The following is an 18,971-nucleotide window of genomic DNA, read 5'->3' as shown; positions in this document are numbered from 1 at the left end:
TTAACTGCAGACACTGAAATGATGAACAGTTTTGAGTGTCCCTCATTTTCCTATAAATAACCACGATTGTCCTGTATTTTCCTTTTCTGAAGTTGGCAACCCTATAAGTTACACATGCTGCAAGTTGACCTGTATGACCATTGAAGCAGCCTACGTTTCTGCTGAATCCTGCAGCTTATCTGGCAACCTCGAGTCAGGGGGGAGGGGGAGGGGATACACCTCTCTACAGTATTTTTAAAGTGATTGCAGTACCAGTTTTGGCCACAATCCTACATACAGCTCCTTTAAGGTACCGTAACCCATTATCATAACAGAACAGAAATAGGGAAGGGTTGTTATTGGCAAATGTAAAAATCCGCTTAGACGTAATGATATTATTGTTGAATGTTTACCAATTGTATTATTATAAGTGTAGTATAACTGATTTATTTATTATTATAAAAGTCTTTACTTGGTTTTAGTTTCAGCTCTAAAAAACATTTTACTTTTGAGTTAAAACACAACACACCCTTTAAAAGGTTAGAAGGCTACACAAATTATAATAAAAAATCAGATAAATAAGGTTTTGAACTGCAAATGATATCTTCACTTTCAGTTGAAATTGTCATTAAACAGTATGACATGCACTGACAAAAAACTTAAGTCAAATTTACTTAATTTTTATTTGGCAAGTCTTTGTAAATTTCACACGCATATTTTTTAAGTAAATTTCACATATGGAATTAAGTAAACTCTTCTTAACTAAGTTAAGTGAAAGTATCAAAGAAAATAAGTTATTTTAACTTGGCTAGTAAAAGGTTGAGCAATATCTATTTAGTTTAAGATTCCTTTGCAATACATTTCTCTCAATTAATATAACATTGAATTAAACCACACTTTTAAAGTAACATTTGATGGATCGTTTTTATGTTTGAATGTGTTATTTTGAGTGAAAATGAACTCCAAATGTCAGTGGCAAGTTACTAATCCTAACAACAAAAGCAATGATAAAACAGTGTAAATACAGCTGGAAAACAGTGAAAAATCAACCTCATTAATTATTCAAGGCCCAGTGCATGATCGGAACACCAGTATCAGAAATGTTGAGTAATTTCACTTAATTTTAAAACGTTGATACGCTTTCATTTCTATGCTTGAATTGAGTACTAATATACTGTAGATTTTACTTCTTTTTTTAAAAAAATTATTGCCTTTCTGTAGTATTTACTTCAGAACAAAATATTTTTTGAATATAAGTCCACACTTACACCACATGATTACATGCCTTAAATGATAGTGAACATTTTTAACTTTTTTACATTAGTTACTTGAACTTTTATTTTTATACTTAAACAGGGTATTTTTGACTTCTCGTTTAATCTAACGGTAGGAGGGATAGATTTCTTTTGAAAGTCATTTGCCCTTGTTGCTTAGACCTTATCACACCATAACTTTCAGAGAAGATTCAAGATGGAATTTTCTGTAAAAACAAGATAATAAGTTACATTTCAATTTGATCGCAAATCATCCTATTGGGACATTGGTGATTGGACCCCGATGATTGCTGCCCGCGGCTATATTTATTAGTTGTTTTGAAGAGGAGGAGGCTGCAGCTATGGTGAAGAGGAAGCCCAGTGAAGTGCCAACACAACACACTGTAGCTGTTACTAAGTTTTCACACATCTCTGAGTTGTTGCATTTTACCTGCTGCTGTTGCTTAAGAATATGATCACCATAGAAGAGTGATGATGTAGTCATTTTCCATATAGATACACAGTATATAGCCTGTATGCCAAAAACAGTAGTTAGATACTCTATTTATAACAAAACATTGTGACTAAAGGGTAAACTATATGGCCTGCGATCTTGATCTCTTGGCTTTTTTGGCTTTGTCACAAAATAGGCCTATCTGAGCTGTTGTTCATGTGCGGTTAGTTACAAAAGTATGAGCAGCAAAGTCAATGTCTTGCACTTAAAAGTCCTTCCAGCTGACATCAATATGACACCCATTTAGAAAAAAGGAATAAACTTGGAGTTTATGAATTTGGATCATGTTGTGGTGACTTTACATGCTTAATCATGAGCTATAGTAGTGACATGAAAAACCCTGATATAGTCCCCTATATAGAGCAGGATAACATATACATTAGTGTCAGTGATCCAGGAGGAGAAATATAAATAAAGAGCTGACGAATAGAGGAAATGGCGCAACATGTTTTAGTTCCTGAAAACATATAAAAATAATCAACAGTAAGATTGTGTAAGTTTGGACCATTAGTGAGTGAGTTCAGAGAATCAGTCATGAAGGAGTTTTTCTATCTTTTAATCTTTATGCTTCACTTTACTGAAGGTAAGTCTAAACTTAAAAATATTTTTGTTGTGAAAGAATTCAGAGTGTAATTAATCAGTCATCATAGGTGTGAGATTTCACACATAAATCATGCAGACATTAAAGTGAAGATAAAAGGTAAATGGAATATTTTTGCATGAAACCTGAATCTCTCAAAATGCAGAAGATATTTTCTTCTTCCAGTAAAGTGCAGTGTAAATGTCAGTCTAATGTGTTGTCAGGGTGTGATCTGGATCAGAACACACAGACGGTTAATGTGACGGGACACTCGGGAGAGTCTGTAGTTTTGCCCTGTTCCTGTACTGAACTACAGGACACACCTCTACAACTTACATGGACATTTACTTCACTAAAACACACAACAAAACCTGAAGAAATTTACCCAAATCAACAGAGCGAGAGACACAGAGGTAGAGTCAAACTGTTGAATGAATCCTCTCCAGGAAATCTCTCTCTACTCATATCAGACCTGAACACAGAAGATCAGGGGGAATATCATTGCTCTGTGCTTCATCAACCACACATCAACATCACACTCACTGTTCAAGGTAATATTCTTATGTGTTGTTGTTATGGAAATCAGTTAAGTTTGTTAAAAAATTGCTTAAAAAAATAACTGTTAATAATCACATTAAGCTTTATTATAATATGTCCCATTGTGCTATATTATAACTGACTTTGCAACGTACAAGCGTGCTCTTAAAGGGGTCATATAATGCCATTTTTTGTACAAGTTATTATGATTCTTTAGGGTGTAAATGAAAAGTTTGTAATACACTTTAATTAAAAATTCTCATTAGTATTGTAAGAAAACACTAATTTTACCTGGTCAAAAACAGCTCTGTTTTCAGCACGCCGTTTCAGTGCATGTGTCTTTAAATGATAATGAGTTTTGCTCACCCCGCCCCTCTGTTCTGTGCGTACACCGTTTGAAATAATAACACAATAACCATAACGCGTTGTTCATTATAAACTTGGGATTATGAATTATATTGAGAATGTAGAAAATACGCTACATACACTGTATGTAGAAAACATGCCGTAATGTACCCTCAGTGTAAACCTTAGCCGCATTCATCGTGAAGCGTGCAAGTGATTTGCAAAGATTAATATAAAGATTAATATAAAGGTTAATAAAATGTTACACTCACTTCTTCTTCTGGAGGTGCAGCAGGAACACGAATAGTTGGTACCGATCCTTTTTTCAGGAGCAGCTTCATAGCAAAACCAGCTTTATACTGACCCTCGTTTGTAAAGCACTCTGGTGTGTGAAATGATTCGCGCAAACATGAAAGCATTGCTGTTGATCGTGGGGAATATTCCCTTCGAAAACAAACTCAGCCACTGCGTCTTCAGCGGTTCGGATTTAGGAACATCAGTATGACTGCTGTGTTCGTTATTACACCCAAGAACAGAACACCACAATCGCTTAGACACCATTCTGCTCTAGTGTATCAACAATGGCGGACTATGATGACAGCTCGCTCAGGGCGGGTTTGTGTTGAAACGCTGCTGTCAATTAACAATCGTGGGAGGGGCGTCCGACCGTGTGATGTCACACGGTCAGATGGCTCGATTTGAGACGGGGGAAAACATATAAGAAGATAAAAAAAAGACCACTGGATGGATTTTTATAATTATATGATGGTTGTGTACAGGCACTGCCAACACACATTTCAGTACAATCAACTTGTAAAAGTGCATGTACTATTATATGACCCCTTTAAAGTGGCAGCAAGGTACCATAACCCTTCTTGGGTATGCTCCATTCTTATGTATTATATGAACTAAAGTTTAAATGAACATGTGGCTTGTGCAACTTTATTTCACTTTTAAGCTTATATTATTATTGAATGATGGTATACTAAACTTCCTGATGTTAATCTCTAAAGCTCACATTGATCCATTCATGAAGAAACTCTCTCTGTCTGCAGGTTGTTATCTTTCAGATCATGGAAAGTCTAAAGAAGTAACAGGTTACACAGGAGGATCAGTCCTGCTGCCCTGCTCCTGTACTGACCCTCAGACTACCGTAGAGAAATTCACCTGGCTCTTGCTAAACGGGAGCCAACGAAATGAAGTATTCAAAAATGAGATTTACAAGGGCAGACTGAAGCTGTTTAATGAAAGTAATCCAGCAAATCTGTCTCTGCTCATTTCTGACCTGAGAAAGGAGGATGAAGGGTCATATAGGTGTGAGATATCACAAATATATAAAGACATTAAAGTGAAGATAAAAGGTAAATGGAATTTTTTTGCATGAAACCTGAATCTCTCAAAATGCAGAAGATATTTTCTTCTTCCAGTAAAGTGCAGTGTAAATGTCAGTCTAATGTGTTGTCAGGGTGTGATCTGGATCAGAACACACAGACGGTTAATGTGACGGGACACTCGGGAGAGTCTGTAGTTTTGCCCTGTTCCTGTACTGAACTACAGGACACACCTCTACAACTTACATGGACATTTACTTCACTAAAACACACAACAAAACCTGAAGAAATTTACCCAAATCAACAGAGCGAGAGACACAGAGGTAGAGTCAAACTGTTGAATGAATCCTCTCCAGGAAATCTCTCTCTACTCATATCAGACCTGAACACAGAAGATCAGGGGGAATATCATTGCTCTGTGCTTCATCAACCACACATCAACATCACACTCACTGTTCAAGGTAATATTCTTATGTGTTGTTGTTATGGAAATCAGTTAAGTTTGTTAAAAAATTGTTTAAAAAAATAACTGTTAGAAGAATGACATTAAGCTTTATTATAATATGTCCCATTGTGCTATATTATAACTGACAATTATTGTATTCTGCAGAGGAATTTTACTTTCCATCAATGTGTTTATCAACCCATAAACCTGTAAAACACACAGAAGAAAGTAAAACCACTCAACACTCCGGAGACTAATCAAGAAAACAACCACACAACTCACCTAAATGTAAGTAGTCAATGTAAAGATTTTAGTTTTAAGAAAGTGCCTTGACTAGAATTAATTAGATGTATTAATATAACGATACATGATATGCTGCTTGTCTGTTTTTGAATGTTTTATTGTGCTTGTTGTGACATTTGAAAACTCAGACAGTGATTTCTTTGTACAACGTCTCTCTCTCTCTCTCTCTCTCTCTCTCTCTCTAGGATGACATGTTCAAACAGATGCACCAGCTCACAGAGATACAGTAGAGCAAAGAAATATGAATTTAAATCATAATCTGTACTTTGTTTGAAACTTCTGATTCTTCCTGTTGTAACTTAGCATACCTATTTTATGCCTTCTGTTTTAACTCAACTTATCTAGTTTATACCCTGTGCAATTACAATCTGTATGTGTATTTGTGTGTGTTAAGAATTTTCAAAAATAGCTTTTTTTGCTAATTTGTTGATTTAAAAAGTAAACAATAAAACACCAGGTTGGATTCTGATTATACTGCTAATACTATAAAGAGACAAACTATAAAGAGATTTATACAGCCAGTCCAAAAACCAGAGTTTATGTATGCAGAACGTTAGTAGGGAGTTATCATACTTTTCACTGTTCCAGATAATTAGTATTTCCTTCTAAAGGATTTGATAACACTTGAGTCATTAGTGAGTTACCATGATCTTCACTTTAGAATTAGTTAAACATAATGAATTATTCACATTAATTATGAACCATATAATAGTTATTCTTAGTAGTCCTCTGGGAGGTATGAAAAAATAGTAGTTATTGTAAACTACAACATTGTGTGTGTGTGTGTGTGTGTGTGTGTGTGTGTGTGTGTGTGTGTGTGTGTGTGTGTGTGTGTGTGTGTGTGTGTGTGTGTGTGTGTGTGCGTGTGTGTGTCTTATCAAAAGGACTGTGCTGTTTTATTACAGTAAAAATATCGGGTACATTATGGGTAGAGATCTTAACCTCTGATTGGGTAAAACGTTTTTTAGTATGTTGCATCATCAATTATTCCTCTACATGTTCACAAATACAAATGTTTGTTTCTCTATACTAGAGAGGACATCTCATAGACTTGTTTTTATATTAGGATAATGATATCTTCTATCGCCTAACCCACCCCCCAAACACATAAACATTTGCAAAACTCTAGATTTAAATAAAAACATATTTGGCCAAAATAAGCCTTTCTGAGGACAAGTAAAATGTCCTCACTAGTCAGTTGTCACAATATATTTCACTGTATAAGTGAGGACATTTGGCCCTCACAAGCATAGCCAAACCTGTATACACACACACACACACACGCACACACCACAAAATCATTCATATTTAGGAAGTCAGCATTATCTTTGAATGTCAAATAAGGCACATTGTTCATCTGATATTAATCACTTTCACATTCAGACAACATGAACTCTTACTGCTTACCTAATATTTTGTATTGTGTGTTTGACAGTCAGTTTAATCAGCTCATTAAGATGGAACAGTCACGTTTTCATGACTTTAAATGAGGATCGTTTCTGTTTGACGAGCTCAAAACAATAATTCAGCCATCAATTTTAGCAACAATTTAGCATCAGTTTTGTGGATCATGATCTACCGACTAATGTAGATCATTTAACTCTCTTAATATTAAATCATGAGCTGCAGTAGTGACACGAGAAGCCCTGATATAATATCAAAGACAGCATATATGTTTTATTAGTGTCAGTGATGCAGGAAGAGAAACAGAATTACAGAGCTGAAGAGGAAATGGCGCAAAATGTGAAGTTCCTTAAGACTTAAAAGAAACAAGAACAAAATTAAGAATCAGTTCACACTCGCTGATCAAGTGACGAGTGTGTAAGTTTGGACCATCAGTGAGTGAGTTCAGAGAATCAGTCATGAATGAGTGTTTCTGTCTTTTCCTCTTTATGCTTCACTTTACTGAAGGTAAGTCCAGATTTATAAATACTTTTAAGAATTAAGAGTGAAATGAATCAGTCATCAATGGTTGTGATTCTGTGATAGTGCTGAGTGATGTCAGTGGTTCCTAACTCAGTGACCCCAACACTGAACACTCTTGATATCTCTCTTGCCAGACAAAAGCTAAAATACAAAAGAACCAGCACACTGCTATTCAAGCTCCCAAAGACTTTTATTAACTTGCAACATTTCGACCACAAGGTCTTCGAGGCAAACTGGTTCTTTTGTGTTTTAGCTAAGGTTTATTTTTGATCGAGCTCTGTCTGAGTTATTTTGGATGTGCGCATATTGAATTCTCTTATCTCACACACCCATCTGAGGTCTTGGAGTGTTTAATGGGCTGATGAGTTGAGTCAAGTGTGTTTTGGTTAGGTGGACATCTAAAATGTGCAGTGCTCCCGGACCAGGGTTAGGGTATGTTCACACGACAACGATGTTGGCTACTAAAAACAGACGACAACATTGTCAAAACGATCCCCGTTCACACAGATCTGCGAAAATGACTAAAAAGACTGTATTATACCAGGCCAGTATGGAGATGTCACTTTGTCAAGTAACACCCCGCAAGACGTAATACGCATGCGCATGATGTCACCCTTTTGTTTTTGTATTTTTAAAAATGCACGTTTCTGTTGTTTACAAGGAGATGATAAATGAATTGTATTAAAACCTTGCACTTTGAAATCCGTTTTCAAAAGCTTGAGTTTTCAGGCCCCCAAAAACACCATTGTCGTGTAAATGACCTGCCAAAACGCATAAAAGTGTCATGTAAACATACCCTTAGATGTGCAGTGTGTATTTTACTTTAAACTGAAGATTTGTCATACAGTTATACAGTGTGTGGCACCCTGACCAGAACTTAAAGCTCAGATTGAGTCTCATGCTCTGTTATCATGTGACTTGTGAAACTGTTGCATGCTTATTTTTTTAAGCGTGCTGCATTATTATTGAATGTTGGTATACTAAACTCTTCTTCCTGATGTTAATCTCTAAAGCTCACATTGATCCATTCATGAAGAAACTCTCTCTGTCTGCAGGTTGTTATCTTTCAGATCATGGAAAGTCTAAAGAAGTAACAGGTTACACAGGAGGATCAGTCCTGCTGCCCTGCTCCTGTACTGACCCTCAGACTACCGTAGAGAAATTCACCTGGTATTACTCCACAAGCTGGATTAACGTTTTTAAAGATGAAAACTTCAAGGGCAGACTGAAGATGTTTAATGACAGTAATCCAGCAAATCTGTCTCTGCTCATTTCTGACCTGAGAAAGGAGGATGGAGGGTCATATAGGTGTGATATTTCACCAATATATAAAGACATTAAAGTGAAGATAAAAGGTAAATGGAATTTTTTTTGCATGAAACCTGAATCTCTCAAAATGCAGAAGCTATTTTCTTCTTCCAGTAAAGTGCAGTGTAAATGTCAGTCTAATGTGTTGTCAGGGTGTGATCTGGATCAGAACACACAGACGGTTGAGGTGACGGGACACTCGGGAGGGTCTGTAGTTTTGCCCTGTTCCTGTACTGAACTACAGGACACACCTCTACAACTTACATGGACATTTACTTCACTAAAACACACAACAAAACCTGAAGAAATTTACCCAAATCAACAGAGCGAGAGACACAGAGGTAGAGTCAAACTGTTGAATGAATCCTCTCCAGGAAATCTCTCTCTACTCATATCAGACCTGAACACAGAAGATCAGGGGGAATATCATTGCTCTGTGCTTCATCAACCACACATCAACATCACACTCACTGTTCAAGGTAATATTCTTATGTGTTGTTGTTACAATATTAATATTGTTCATTATAACTGTTGAAGATGATGTAGTTCTAGAATAATATATCCTCTGTTGTGTAGATGATGGCTGGCAGATTTTGAACTCATTATAGAAAATACAAAAGTTCATGCAATAACCATATAACCTAACTAACCCTTACAGGAGAACAAAAGACAGAAGACAAAATGAGTACGTAGCAGCCTATTTTGCATTAAAGAATTTTTTTTAGATTTACTATAATTTCAATGTATTTTTGCCTATTTTCTTGAAGTCTTCATAGTATTTAATGTGTGTGTGTGTGTGTGTGTGTGTGTGTGTGTGTGTGTGTGTGTGTGTGTGTGTGTGTGTGTGTGTGTGTGTGTGTGTGTGTGTGTGTGTGTGTGTGTTTAGCCTTTTTTTCAGCCTTCATTCTGCTGTCACTGCTTCCAGTATTAATGTTACTAGCAGTACTGGCATTGATCTACTGGAAATGCAGAGGTACACAATCACACACACACACACACACACACACACACACACACACACACACACACACACACACACACACACACACACACATTGAAAAAAGACTGGCCTCTCAAACATTTGATTTTTCTAAAGAAAGTTAAAAACGATTTGCTGACCATTACAAAGCATTTGATGTTATTCAGAACAAAATTAAAGTCAAAGTCATACGTAAGTTTGATGATATAACACATCTTTGAACTACTGCAAATAGGAAAAATACATGTCAAAAGGATGTTGAATGTTCAACTTTAAGTATTATAAACTCATCGCCATCATTTTTTATCTTTAAGCCACACCATTTGTCTGATGTTTTTTTTTTTTTTGACTGAGATTTTTTTCATTTCTAGGAAGAGATGTCAAAAAGATGACCAATGGACTTGTGCTAGTAAGTAGTGAAAATGAGAAACAGGTGAGCACAAATTGCCTCAAACCCATTCAGATAAATGTGTTTATACAGTACATGCATGCACTTCCAGTGAATGTATTTACTAGCTGAATGAAATAAAGAGCAGCATCTGTATATGTGTGTTCTGATCATGATGTCTCTTTCTTTAGGCTGATGTAAATCCTGATAGCTTAACTCAAGGACAAAACTTAAAACAAGATGAAAATGAGGTCAGACAGAGTGTATTCTGTGTATGTGTATGTGCATAAATGCATGTGTAGCTACATGTAGGTATTTTAACAAAATCTGTCTTTTTCTCTCTCTCCAGGACGAGGTGACATATTCTTCTGTTGTTCACGTTAAGACTACCGCCAAACCAGCTCACAAACAGAGCGTCATGGCAGAGCACTCTGAGTATGCCAGCCTCAAATGAAGTTAAAATATAAAATTTTCCTTTCATTGCATTTAATTGTATTATTCTTAAATATTCTTTTAATATAGCTTTGTGACTATAATGTGAAATGTTACCAAATGTTTCATGCTGTTTATTTTTGGGTATAATATAATCACTTTCAGTTATGGGATGGATTAATGGTGTGGCTTTAACTTTCACACAAATGTTTTTCTCATGAATTTGGACCTATGACTGTTAAAAATATTACACAAAATGTTACATACACTGGACAATGGACATTGTGAAATTCTAATGTCTTATGTTCTCATTTAAACATGCAGCTTGCACATGAGAGAAATACATTAGCCTATACATCACATTAGCCTATGTTAAAGTGCTAACTTTAAAGTTTGTGGTTAGCTTCTAATGCTTTCTAAATGTGGAGGTAAAACTAGCTTGTCATCTCCTAGCTGTGAAAAGTGTTCAGTTCGGCTTATTTGCACCCTGCTCATAGGACTGTATTTGGAATTCAGTGTTTCTGTTGTGTATTCAAAATGTCCATTTACACAGCAAATGACTGCGGAATCTTTTTTAATAAACGTTGAATGATTACTCAGTTGACACTGTCCTACATTCATGCTTTAAAAACTGAATAACCCACTGTACCTGCGTGCACGTGAGTCGAGCTGCCACATGGTATTTGCACATGCGCAATATGGAAAAACCCGCATGGGCTCCACAACACAAGGCTCGGGAATGACACCTGGTATTTAAGCGCGCGCGCGCGCCTCTTGCAGGAGCGAAGTTCACAGCGCTGTTCTACTGCGCGCTCCCGTGCTGGAGATCTCCGTGCCGTCTCCGCCTTTCCTGCCCAAACTCGCTTTGTTTCGTGGGACAAACGCCATAAAATGGAAAAGATATATAGGTAAGAAGATCATAAAATTCATCTAATTGACTGTATAATTGACCTATTTGATTATTTGAGAGATTTGTAACTTACTGTGATAATGTAACAAAAAAAAAAAGTGAGTCAAAAGTAGCCTACAGTTGTCTTTACTAAATTTGACAGACAGAAAACTCATATATAAAAAAAATTCTATACAAACAAAATGTATTTTGCTTGAATTTAATGATAGGCTATTTAAATTAAATAACGCTAACTTTTAAACAGACCCCACTGATTTGGTTAGAACAGAGCTTTCTTTGTTTCAGTGCAGATGTAAGCCTATTAAGTTGTGAATATACAGTATAGCCTTGAAAGTCTTTATTCATGTGCTGGATATATGCATCATCATGCCATAAACATCGAATCCTTTTAAATGTTAGAGTAAAATGGAGGAGAGCATCTACTGCGTTTAGGCCAATAACAATGCACATAATTCTGTATTTTGTTAATGCTTTAGTAACACTTTATAATAATAACTTTAATAAGTCGTAACGTTAACTTATATAATGTTCAATAGATCATAGTGTGCACATTCATACAGTGGGGTCCAAAAGTGAGCACTAGTCAAAATGCTTTTCTATTTTGCTTTCCCTTCTATTTTGGTACATTTAAGTTTCATTAGAAATATTATCAACACTAAATGTGTGTGTGTGTGTGTGTGTGTGTGTGTGTGTGTGTGTGTGTGTGTGTGTGTGTGTGTGTGTTTGTGTGTGTGTGTGTGTGTGTGTGTGTGTGTGTGTGTGAACATGTTTTTCTACACCGGTGGGGACTTAAACCTGAATGCACACAGACTCATGGGGACTCGTGTCACCGTGGGGACCTAAATTGAGGTCCCCATGGGTACAAAAGCTTATAAATCATACAAAATTAGTTTTTTTGAAAATGTAAAAATGCAGAATGTCTCCTGTGATGGGTAGGTTTAGGGATAGGGGCAGTGTAAGGGGATAGAATATACAGTTTGTACAGTATAAAAACCATTACGTCTATGGAGAGTCCTCACAAAGATGTGTGTGTGTGTGTGTGTGTGTGTGTGTGTGTGTGTGTGTGTGTGTGTGTGTGTGTGTGTGTGTGTGTGTGTGTGTGTGTGTGTGTGTGTGTGTAATTCTATAGTTCTGGTAGTTCTGAATACATGTAATCTGGATTGCGTAATCATATTTAAAAAGTGAAATACTTGTAATTAGATTAGATTATTACCTTTTAAAATACTCACAATCAGACTAGGCTACTCTATTTTATTGATTACATGATTACATATTATTCACACAATGGCCCTATATTATTATTATGAATCTCCATAATTCTTCTTTTTTTAACTTAGATTTTTTTTTTACCAATCGCTTATATATGTTTGGAAAGTCCTAAAATTTAACAGTGGTTAAATCATGTTGCTCTGATGTCAGTTAATGGTCACATGACATGCAGGAAAATATTTCATATTTTTAGTAAGGGTTTTATTTTGATGATAGTTTTAATTTTTTGTTTTTTAAGTTACTTTAATTTTACATTTGTATTATTTAGATGATTAGCTTTTCATCAACCGCAGTTCCTTCATGAGCCTCAGTTTGGGAAACTTCTTTCTCTTTGTATTTTTATATCAATGTGGTACAAGATATTCTGATTCAAATCAATGTGATAAACAAATTAGGTCAAAAGTAATGAGTAGTCCAGTTATATTACCTAAAATATGTGATGTTATTATGACTTTTACCAACTATAATTTTCATCATGTAATTTGAAATTAGTAACAGGCTACACTTTGTAAGTAATCTACCCAGCACTTCTTTGTATTAATTTCTTTATTTATTGCTTTACACAGGCTGCATGAACTCAAGTCTGCATGGATATCAAATTTATGACTGTGTAACTAAAGACCAGCTTCCTTAGCAAGACAATGTTTCAAAATGCAAAGGCTTGAAATTTTTTTCTCTGTTTGCTAATCTGTTATGTGATAACATAACGGTTTGTGTGTCCCCATATACATTGTATATATTATAACCATAAAGGTTAATCCAGTGTCTCTAAATGCAGGATACATTTGAAAAAATGCCTATAGTGCACAGTATGATACGGCCGGGGGAGTTCAAATTAATCCGATTAGGGAATTACAGCATTCCAAAACACTATTTCATCATCTTGATCGAAATACTACTTCTCATATGTTGTAACTGCTCCCCATGTTGAATAAGCATTGCATAGCTGAAAAGACTAAATGTTTTAAATGGACAATAATCATTTCTCGGTTTATTTTTTTGGGATTAGAAGTGAAATAGAAAGTAAGTCTTAAGTTTTCACTTGTTAACATTAAATGAAAGACTGTTGGGGAAATTAATAGGCCCAATTGTAACCCTAAAACCTTATGGGCCCTATCATACACCCGGCGCAATGCAGCACCAGGCGCTACGCAAGTGTTTTTTGCGAGTTTCAGCCCGACGCAGTTTTCATTTTCACATCCTGCCATGTTGTTTAAATAGCGAATGCATTTGCGCCCATCTGTGCGCCCATGGGTGTGCTGGTCTGAAAACGAGGTGTGTTCTGGCGCATTGATGGTGCGTTGCTATTTTTTTTTCCTTGCAAATTCCGTCATGTAAATAGCAACCCGCCATGGCGCGAGCGCAACTGGCATTTAATGGGAATGGGAGATGTCACTCTGATTGGTGTATTGCACGTAAAGCCCAAAACACACCCATTACTCATTAAGAGAATAGGGACAACCCTTTTAGACCATGCACCGGGCGCAACGACCCGTCGTTAAACTAGCAAAAGTGGATTCGGACACTGCACTTGCGCCGTGTGCTTTAGACCATGTGCTTAGACCGTTAAAATACGACCCTATGTTCAAAAACATGTTTAAACAAACAGAGGCTTTTCGTGCCTAAATTGAAATAGTCAGTCTTGCCTCTGTTTTTTATCAAAAGGGCAAGTCAAACACACCATACTTATAGAGCATTAATGACAGTGATACAAACACATGGTGCCAGAATGACTCGTACACTGTGAGTAGGTTAATGACTGACTGATCAAAGGTCTGATGGGTGTGACCATTACAAAACACAATTAGACACAGGTACACACACAAAAACACTCCTACATTCATTTTACATTCACATACTCATAAAAAACAGCTCTTAGACTGCTGCAAGCGCCATAGAGGCCATTGACCGAGAGGATGAGAGGACAGTCTGAATTAAACTTTACATATTCAATTGTAAAAGACTGGAATGATCAAGATAAGGGTATAAATCAAGTTGTTATCTCTGTATTTAGTGAAGCATAAGGAGACTAAAAGGGAGGAAATGACATTATTTACTCAACACGTTAATACTGAAGTCTCATTATGATAGTTTTTCTTTGCTCCTTTAAGAAACACAAAGATAAAACCAAACCTTTATTAACTTGATAGCTCTAGAAACAAATATAGATAGATACATACATAGACAGATGATAGATAGATAGATAGATAGATAGATAGATAGATAGATAGATAGATAGATAGATAGATAGATAGATAGATAGATAGATAGATAGATAGATAGATAGATAGATAGATAGATAGATAGATAGATAGATACATACATAGACAGATGATAGATAGATAGATAGATAGATAGATAGATAGATAGATAGATAGATAGATAGATAGATAGATAGATAGATAGATAGATAGATAGATAGATAGATAGATAGATAGATAGATAGATAGATAGATAGATAGATAGATACATACATACATACATAGACAGATGATAAATAGATAGATAGATAGATAGATAGATAGATAGATAGATAGATAGATAGATAGATAGATAGATAGATAGATAGATAGATAGATAGATAGATAGATAGATGATAGATACAGTAGATAGATAGATAGATAGATAGATAGATAGACAGACAGACAGACAGACAGACAGACAGACAGACAGACAGACAGACAGACAGACAGACAGACAGACAGATAGATAGATAGATAGATAGATAGATAGATAGATAGATAGATAGATAGATAGATAGATAGATAGATAGATAGATAGATAGATAGATAGATACATACATAGACAGATGATAGATAGATAGATAGATAGATAGATAGATAGATAGATAGATAGATAGATAGATAGATAGATAGATAGATAGATAGATAGATAGATAGATAGATAGATACATACATACATAGACAGATGATAAATAGATAGATAGATAGATAGATAGATAGATAGATAGATAGATAGATAGATAGATAGATAGATAGATAGATAGATAGATACATAGATGATAGATACAGTAGATAGATAGATAGATAGATAGATAGATAGATAGATAGACAGACAGACAGACAGACAGACAGACAGACAGACAGACAGACAGACAGACAGACAGATAGATAGATAGATAGATAGATAGATAGATAGATAGATAGATAGAGTTGTAGTTTTTTATAATAAAGAGATATTATTTTAATATAAACAAGTCTTCTTGTCTTTATTTCCTCAGAAACGTCTAGCTTTTGCAAACTCCTGACAAGCAACTTTTTGCCAATCGTTCATCATCACCATCATCACAGCCATGGAGACGGTGGTGATCGTGGCCATCGGTGTACTCGCCACCATCTTCTTGGCATCATTTGTGGCGCTGGTGGTTGTGTGCCGCCATCGTTACTGCCACCCTCCGGACTTTCTGCACCAGTTTGATTCCAAGTATGTACCTGAGTGTACACTGCAGAATAAGACATGGCCTCATTCATTCCCACACTCAGGATTAAGCAGGCATCACCATTTTGCATTCCAACATTCTGAGCTATGAAAATACCTCTGCTCTTCTTTTTTTATATTCTAGACCTACAGTGGATTTGATTGGAGCGATGGAGACTCAGAGTGAACCATCAGAGCTGGAGCTGGATGATGTTGTCATCACTAATCCTCATATTGAGGCCATACTGGAGAACGAAGACTGGATCGAAGATGCTTCGTATGCCTTCTCTCCACATTCACGTTCACAACCATAGTATTTTTATTGATAATAATATTCTGTTTATTAACACTTCACTGATATCTTCCTCTCAGTGGTCTTGTGTCTCACTGCATTGCAATTCTGAAGGTAAATTTTGCGCTCAAATTCAAATTTCAAGACCAAATACATATAATTAATGTTAAAGAGTTTAGAGAATGTTTAAAGTCTCTTATGTTCACCAAGGCTGCATTTATTTGATTAAATAAAATAAAAACAGTAATATTGTGAAATTTTCAAAATTCCAGTGGTCAAAGCTGAATTTTCAGCATCATTACTCGTCTTCAGTGTCACATGATCCTTCAGAAATCATTCTAATATATTGATTTAGAGCTCAAGAAACATTATTATTATTATCAATGTTGAAAATAGTTTTTGTGAAAACCGATACATTTTTTAAGATTCTTTGATGAATATATAGTTCAAAAGAACAGCATTTATTTGAAAAGGAAATCTTTTGTAACATTATAAATGCTTTACTGCCACGATTGATCAATTTAATGCATCCTTGCTGAATAAAATTATTAATTTCTTTAAAAATATCTTACTGACCACAAACATGACATGAACTGTACTGTAGTGTAAGTATAATAATACAAAGCATTGTCTGGTTTAATAAAATGAGCGTCCTGGTTCTGTACAGATATGCCACACTCTCACCGAAAAGCTAGTCGCCATGACAATGGGCTCTGGGGCAAAGGTCAAAGCACCTGCCAGCCTGAATGACATCATCACCGTGGCCAAACGCATCAGCCCAAGGTAAAAAGTTTGAGGAGTTGATATGACGCATATGAGAGTGTTGATACTGACTTTGTGCCATCACAGGGTGGATGACGTGGTTCGATCCATGTACCCTCCGCTGGACCCCATTCTCCTGGATGCCAGGTAACTTCTTATGCTAGCAGGGTCTATTGTACTGCATGTTTAAGTTTCTGCAAAGAAGTGCATTGACTTTGCCACATTGTTTCTTTGGACCAGGGCCACAGCATTACTATTGTCGGTCAGTCACTTGGTACTGGTGACACGAAACGCCTGTCACATGTCTGGCAGCCTGGACTGGATCGACCAATCACTGCATGCAGCCGAGGATCACATGGTGGTGTTGAGAGAGGCAGCTTTAGCGTCTGAACCAGAGAGAGGTTTGCCAGAGAGAGAGCAGTCAATCTGAATCACACACAAGACTCTGGCAGGCATACTGTATGTACATACACTGTTATGAATGCGCCTGTAAAGAATCTGCTATTCAGTGGGCAATACCTCAACACATCCATGGTATGAAAGAGAAAGGCACCTTAGCTTTAGCCTTGTTTCCAAACATTGTTTCTTTCTCTCTTTCTTTCATTTTATCTGTTACATTCCAGTTTAATCTGTGGTCATACTGTCTGATATTTCCTCATGCTGGATTTAATGTAGATACTAGTGCTAAACAATGCCTGAGACAATCAAAAACATGAATGTATAAACCAAATGCAAAATGTGCTAAATGGCATTGCTAAGTTTGTTAGCTAAACCTTTTATAAACATAATAAGATCTACCTTTTCTTTCTTGTGTCTCATAGTTAAGTCTACATGGTTGGTTGGTTTAAAACATTACATTTAATGTTTTCATGCATTAATTACACATTTTCATTATTAGCATCAATAGTAATTTGTATTTTTTCTCTCTAAAATATACAAATTCTGGTTCATTTTCTTATTTCCAGTTCAGTCTCATTTGCAGATCAGTTTGTATATAGTACATAGTAAATATTCACAATTTGAAAAGACATTTGCATAATATAATCACATGTTAAGTTGAAATAGTACTTTTGTATTAGATTTCTCTTATTTTGTCTCGCTCATCATGGTGTATACACAACGGTCCAAAAGATTGGTTAGATTTTTGAAATATTTTTTTAAAGAAGTATCTTATTCTCACCAAGGCTGATGATCAAAAATAAAGTAAAAACAGTAATATTGTTAAATATTATGACCATTTAAAATAACTGTTTTCTATTTTAATATGCCATGTAATAGCAGTAATAATGTAATTTATTCCTGTGATTTTTCAGGATTCTTTGATAAATAGAAAGCTCAAAAGAAGCATTAATTTGAAATAGAAATGTTTTTTATTATTCTTGTTTTTACTGTAAATTTTATCAACTTAATGCATCCTTGCTGAATTGATTAATTTAAAAAAAAACTGGATGTGAACAGTTACGCAGCAAGCAAAACTCACATTCTTTTGTCAATCTGCTATCTAGATGTTGCCTGTAATTTTTCACCAGTCACATGAGTCTAAATCCCCTCTAATTCCCTCCCTCAACCCCCCGCTTCACTTTACACTTTCAGCAGCTGCACACACACCCACACCCACACACGCACACCCCCCCACACACACACCCACACCCGCGCACCCCCCCCACACACATGCACTCAGAAACACACACACACACACACACACACACACACACACACACACACACACGTGCGCGCACACACATACAGTACTCTGTAATTCATGTATTAAATAAAGTTATCAATCATATAAGAATACATTTCATCATTCTGTTGTTGACTATCAGTATTTCCCCTTTTAATTCCTATTGCTGTGGTTTGGGACTTTTTTATTGAGAAATCTTGTTACTGACATTTCTTGTTTGTTCCTCTATTTGTTCTTCCATTCTTGCTCTGTTTATGTATTTGAGATTTGTAAAGTTGAATAAAAGTTTCACAGTG

At 35.8% G+C, this 18,971-nt stretch overlaps 2 protein-coding genes across 4 annotated transcripts in view; both read left to right on the top strand.

The window, feature by feature from the left end:
* Nucleotides 1-10,922, top strand: part of LOC308702189 (uncharacterized protein) — an 85,313-nt gene extending 74,391 nt beyond the window's left edge. The window contains exons 3-12 of one of the 3 annotated variants that reach the window (XM_081384856.1): nucleotides 2,551-2,877; nucleotides 4,264-4,569; nucleotides 4,674-5,000; nucleotides 8,269-8,568; nucleotides 8,674-9,000; nucleotides 9,180-9,206; nucleotides 9,408-9,494; nucleotides 9,872-9,933; nucleotides 10,080-10,139; nucleotides 10,238-10,922. In XM_081384856.1, coding sequence (XP_081240982.1) covers nucleotides 2,551-2,877; nucleotides 4,264-4,569; nucleotides 4,674-5,000; nucleotides 8,269-8,568; nucleotides 8,674-9,000; nucleotides 9,180-9,206; nucleotides 9,408-9,494; nucleotides 9,872-9,933; nucleotides 10,080-10,139; nucleotides 10,238-10,342 — 1,928 coding nt within the window. In that variant the 3' untranslated portion in view covers nucleotides 10,343-10,922. Of the gene's footprint in view, nucleotides 1-2,550; nucleotides 2,878-4,263; nucleotides 4,570-4,673; nucleotides 5,001-5,149; nucleotides 5,273-5,472; nucleotides 5,756-8,268; nucleotides 8,569-8,673; nucleotides 9,001-9,179; nucleotides 9,207-9,407; nucleotides 9,495-9,871; nucleotides 9,934-10,079; nucleotides 10,140-10,237 lie in introns of those variants that run through there. The other 2 variants (XM_081384858.1, XM_081384857.1) reach the window with 2 other exon arrangements.
* Nucleotides 10,923-11,098: 176 nt separating this feature from the next.
* Nucleotides 11,099-18,971, top strand: tmem98 (transmembrane protein 98). Its single transcript, XM_081384845.1, has 7 exons — nucleotides 11,099-11,228; nucleotides 15,741-15,943; nucleotides 16,083-16,214; nucleotides 16,310-16,343; nucleotides 16,897-17,012; nucleotides 17,079-17,138; nucleotides 17,232-18,971. Exons 2-7 carry the CDS (start codon nucleotides 15,813-15,815, stop codon nucleotides 17,419-17,421), a joined length of 663 nt encoding a protein of 220 aa, XP_081240971.1. The 5' UTR covers nucleotides 11,099-11,228; nucleotides 15,741-15,812; the 3' UTR covers nucleotides 17,422-18,971.

The sequence above is a fragment of the Scardinius erythrophthalmus genome, assembly GCF_964197995.2.
Source record: "Scardinius erythrophthalmus genome assembly, chromosome: 1".
NCBI classification, from domain to species: domain Eukaryota; kingdom Metazoa; phylum Chordata; class Actinopteri; order Cypriniformes; family Leuciscidae; genus Scardinius; species Scardinius erythrophthalmus.
Note: the sequence above shows the minus strand (reverse complement) of the source record. Positions and strands in the feature narration are given on the sequence as shown.

Excerpts from the sequence above, each read along its gene's own strand:
- tmem98 (XM_081384845.1), top strand. The coding sequence starts at position 15,813 with ATGGAGACGGTGGTGATCGTGGCCATCGGTGTACTCGCCACCATCTTC. Across the intron at positions 15,944-16,082 it reads CTGCACCAGTTTGATTCCAA|ACCTACAGTGGATTTGATTG; the intron begins GTATGTACCTGA and ends TTTATATTCTAG. Across the intron at positions 16,215-16,309 it reads GACTGGATCGAAGATGCTTC|TGGTCTTGTGTCTCACTGCA; the intron begins GTATGCCTTCTC and ends TCTTCCTCTCAG.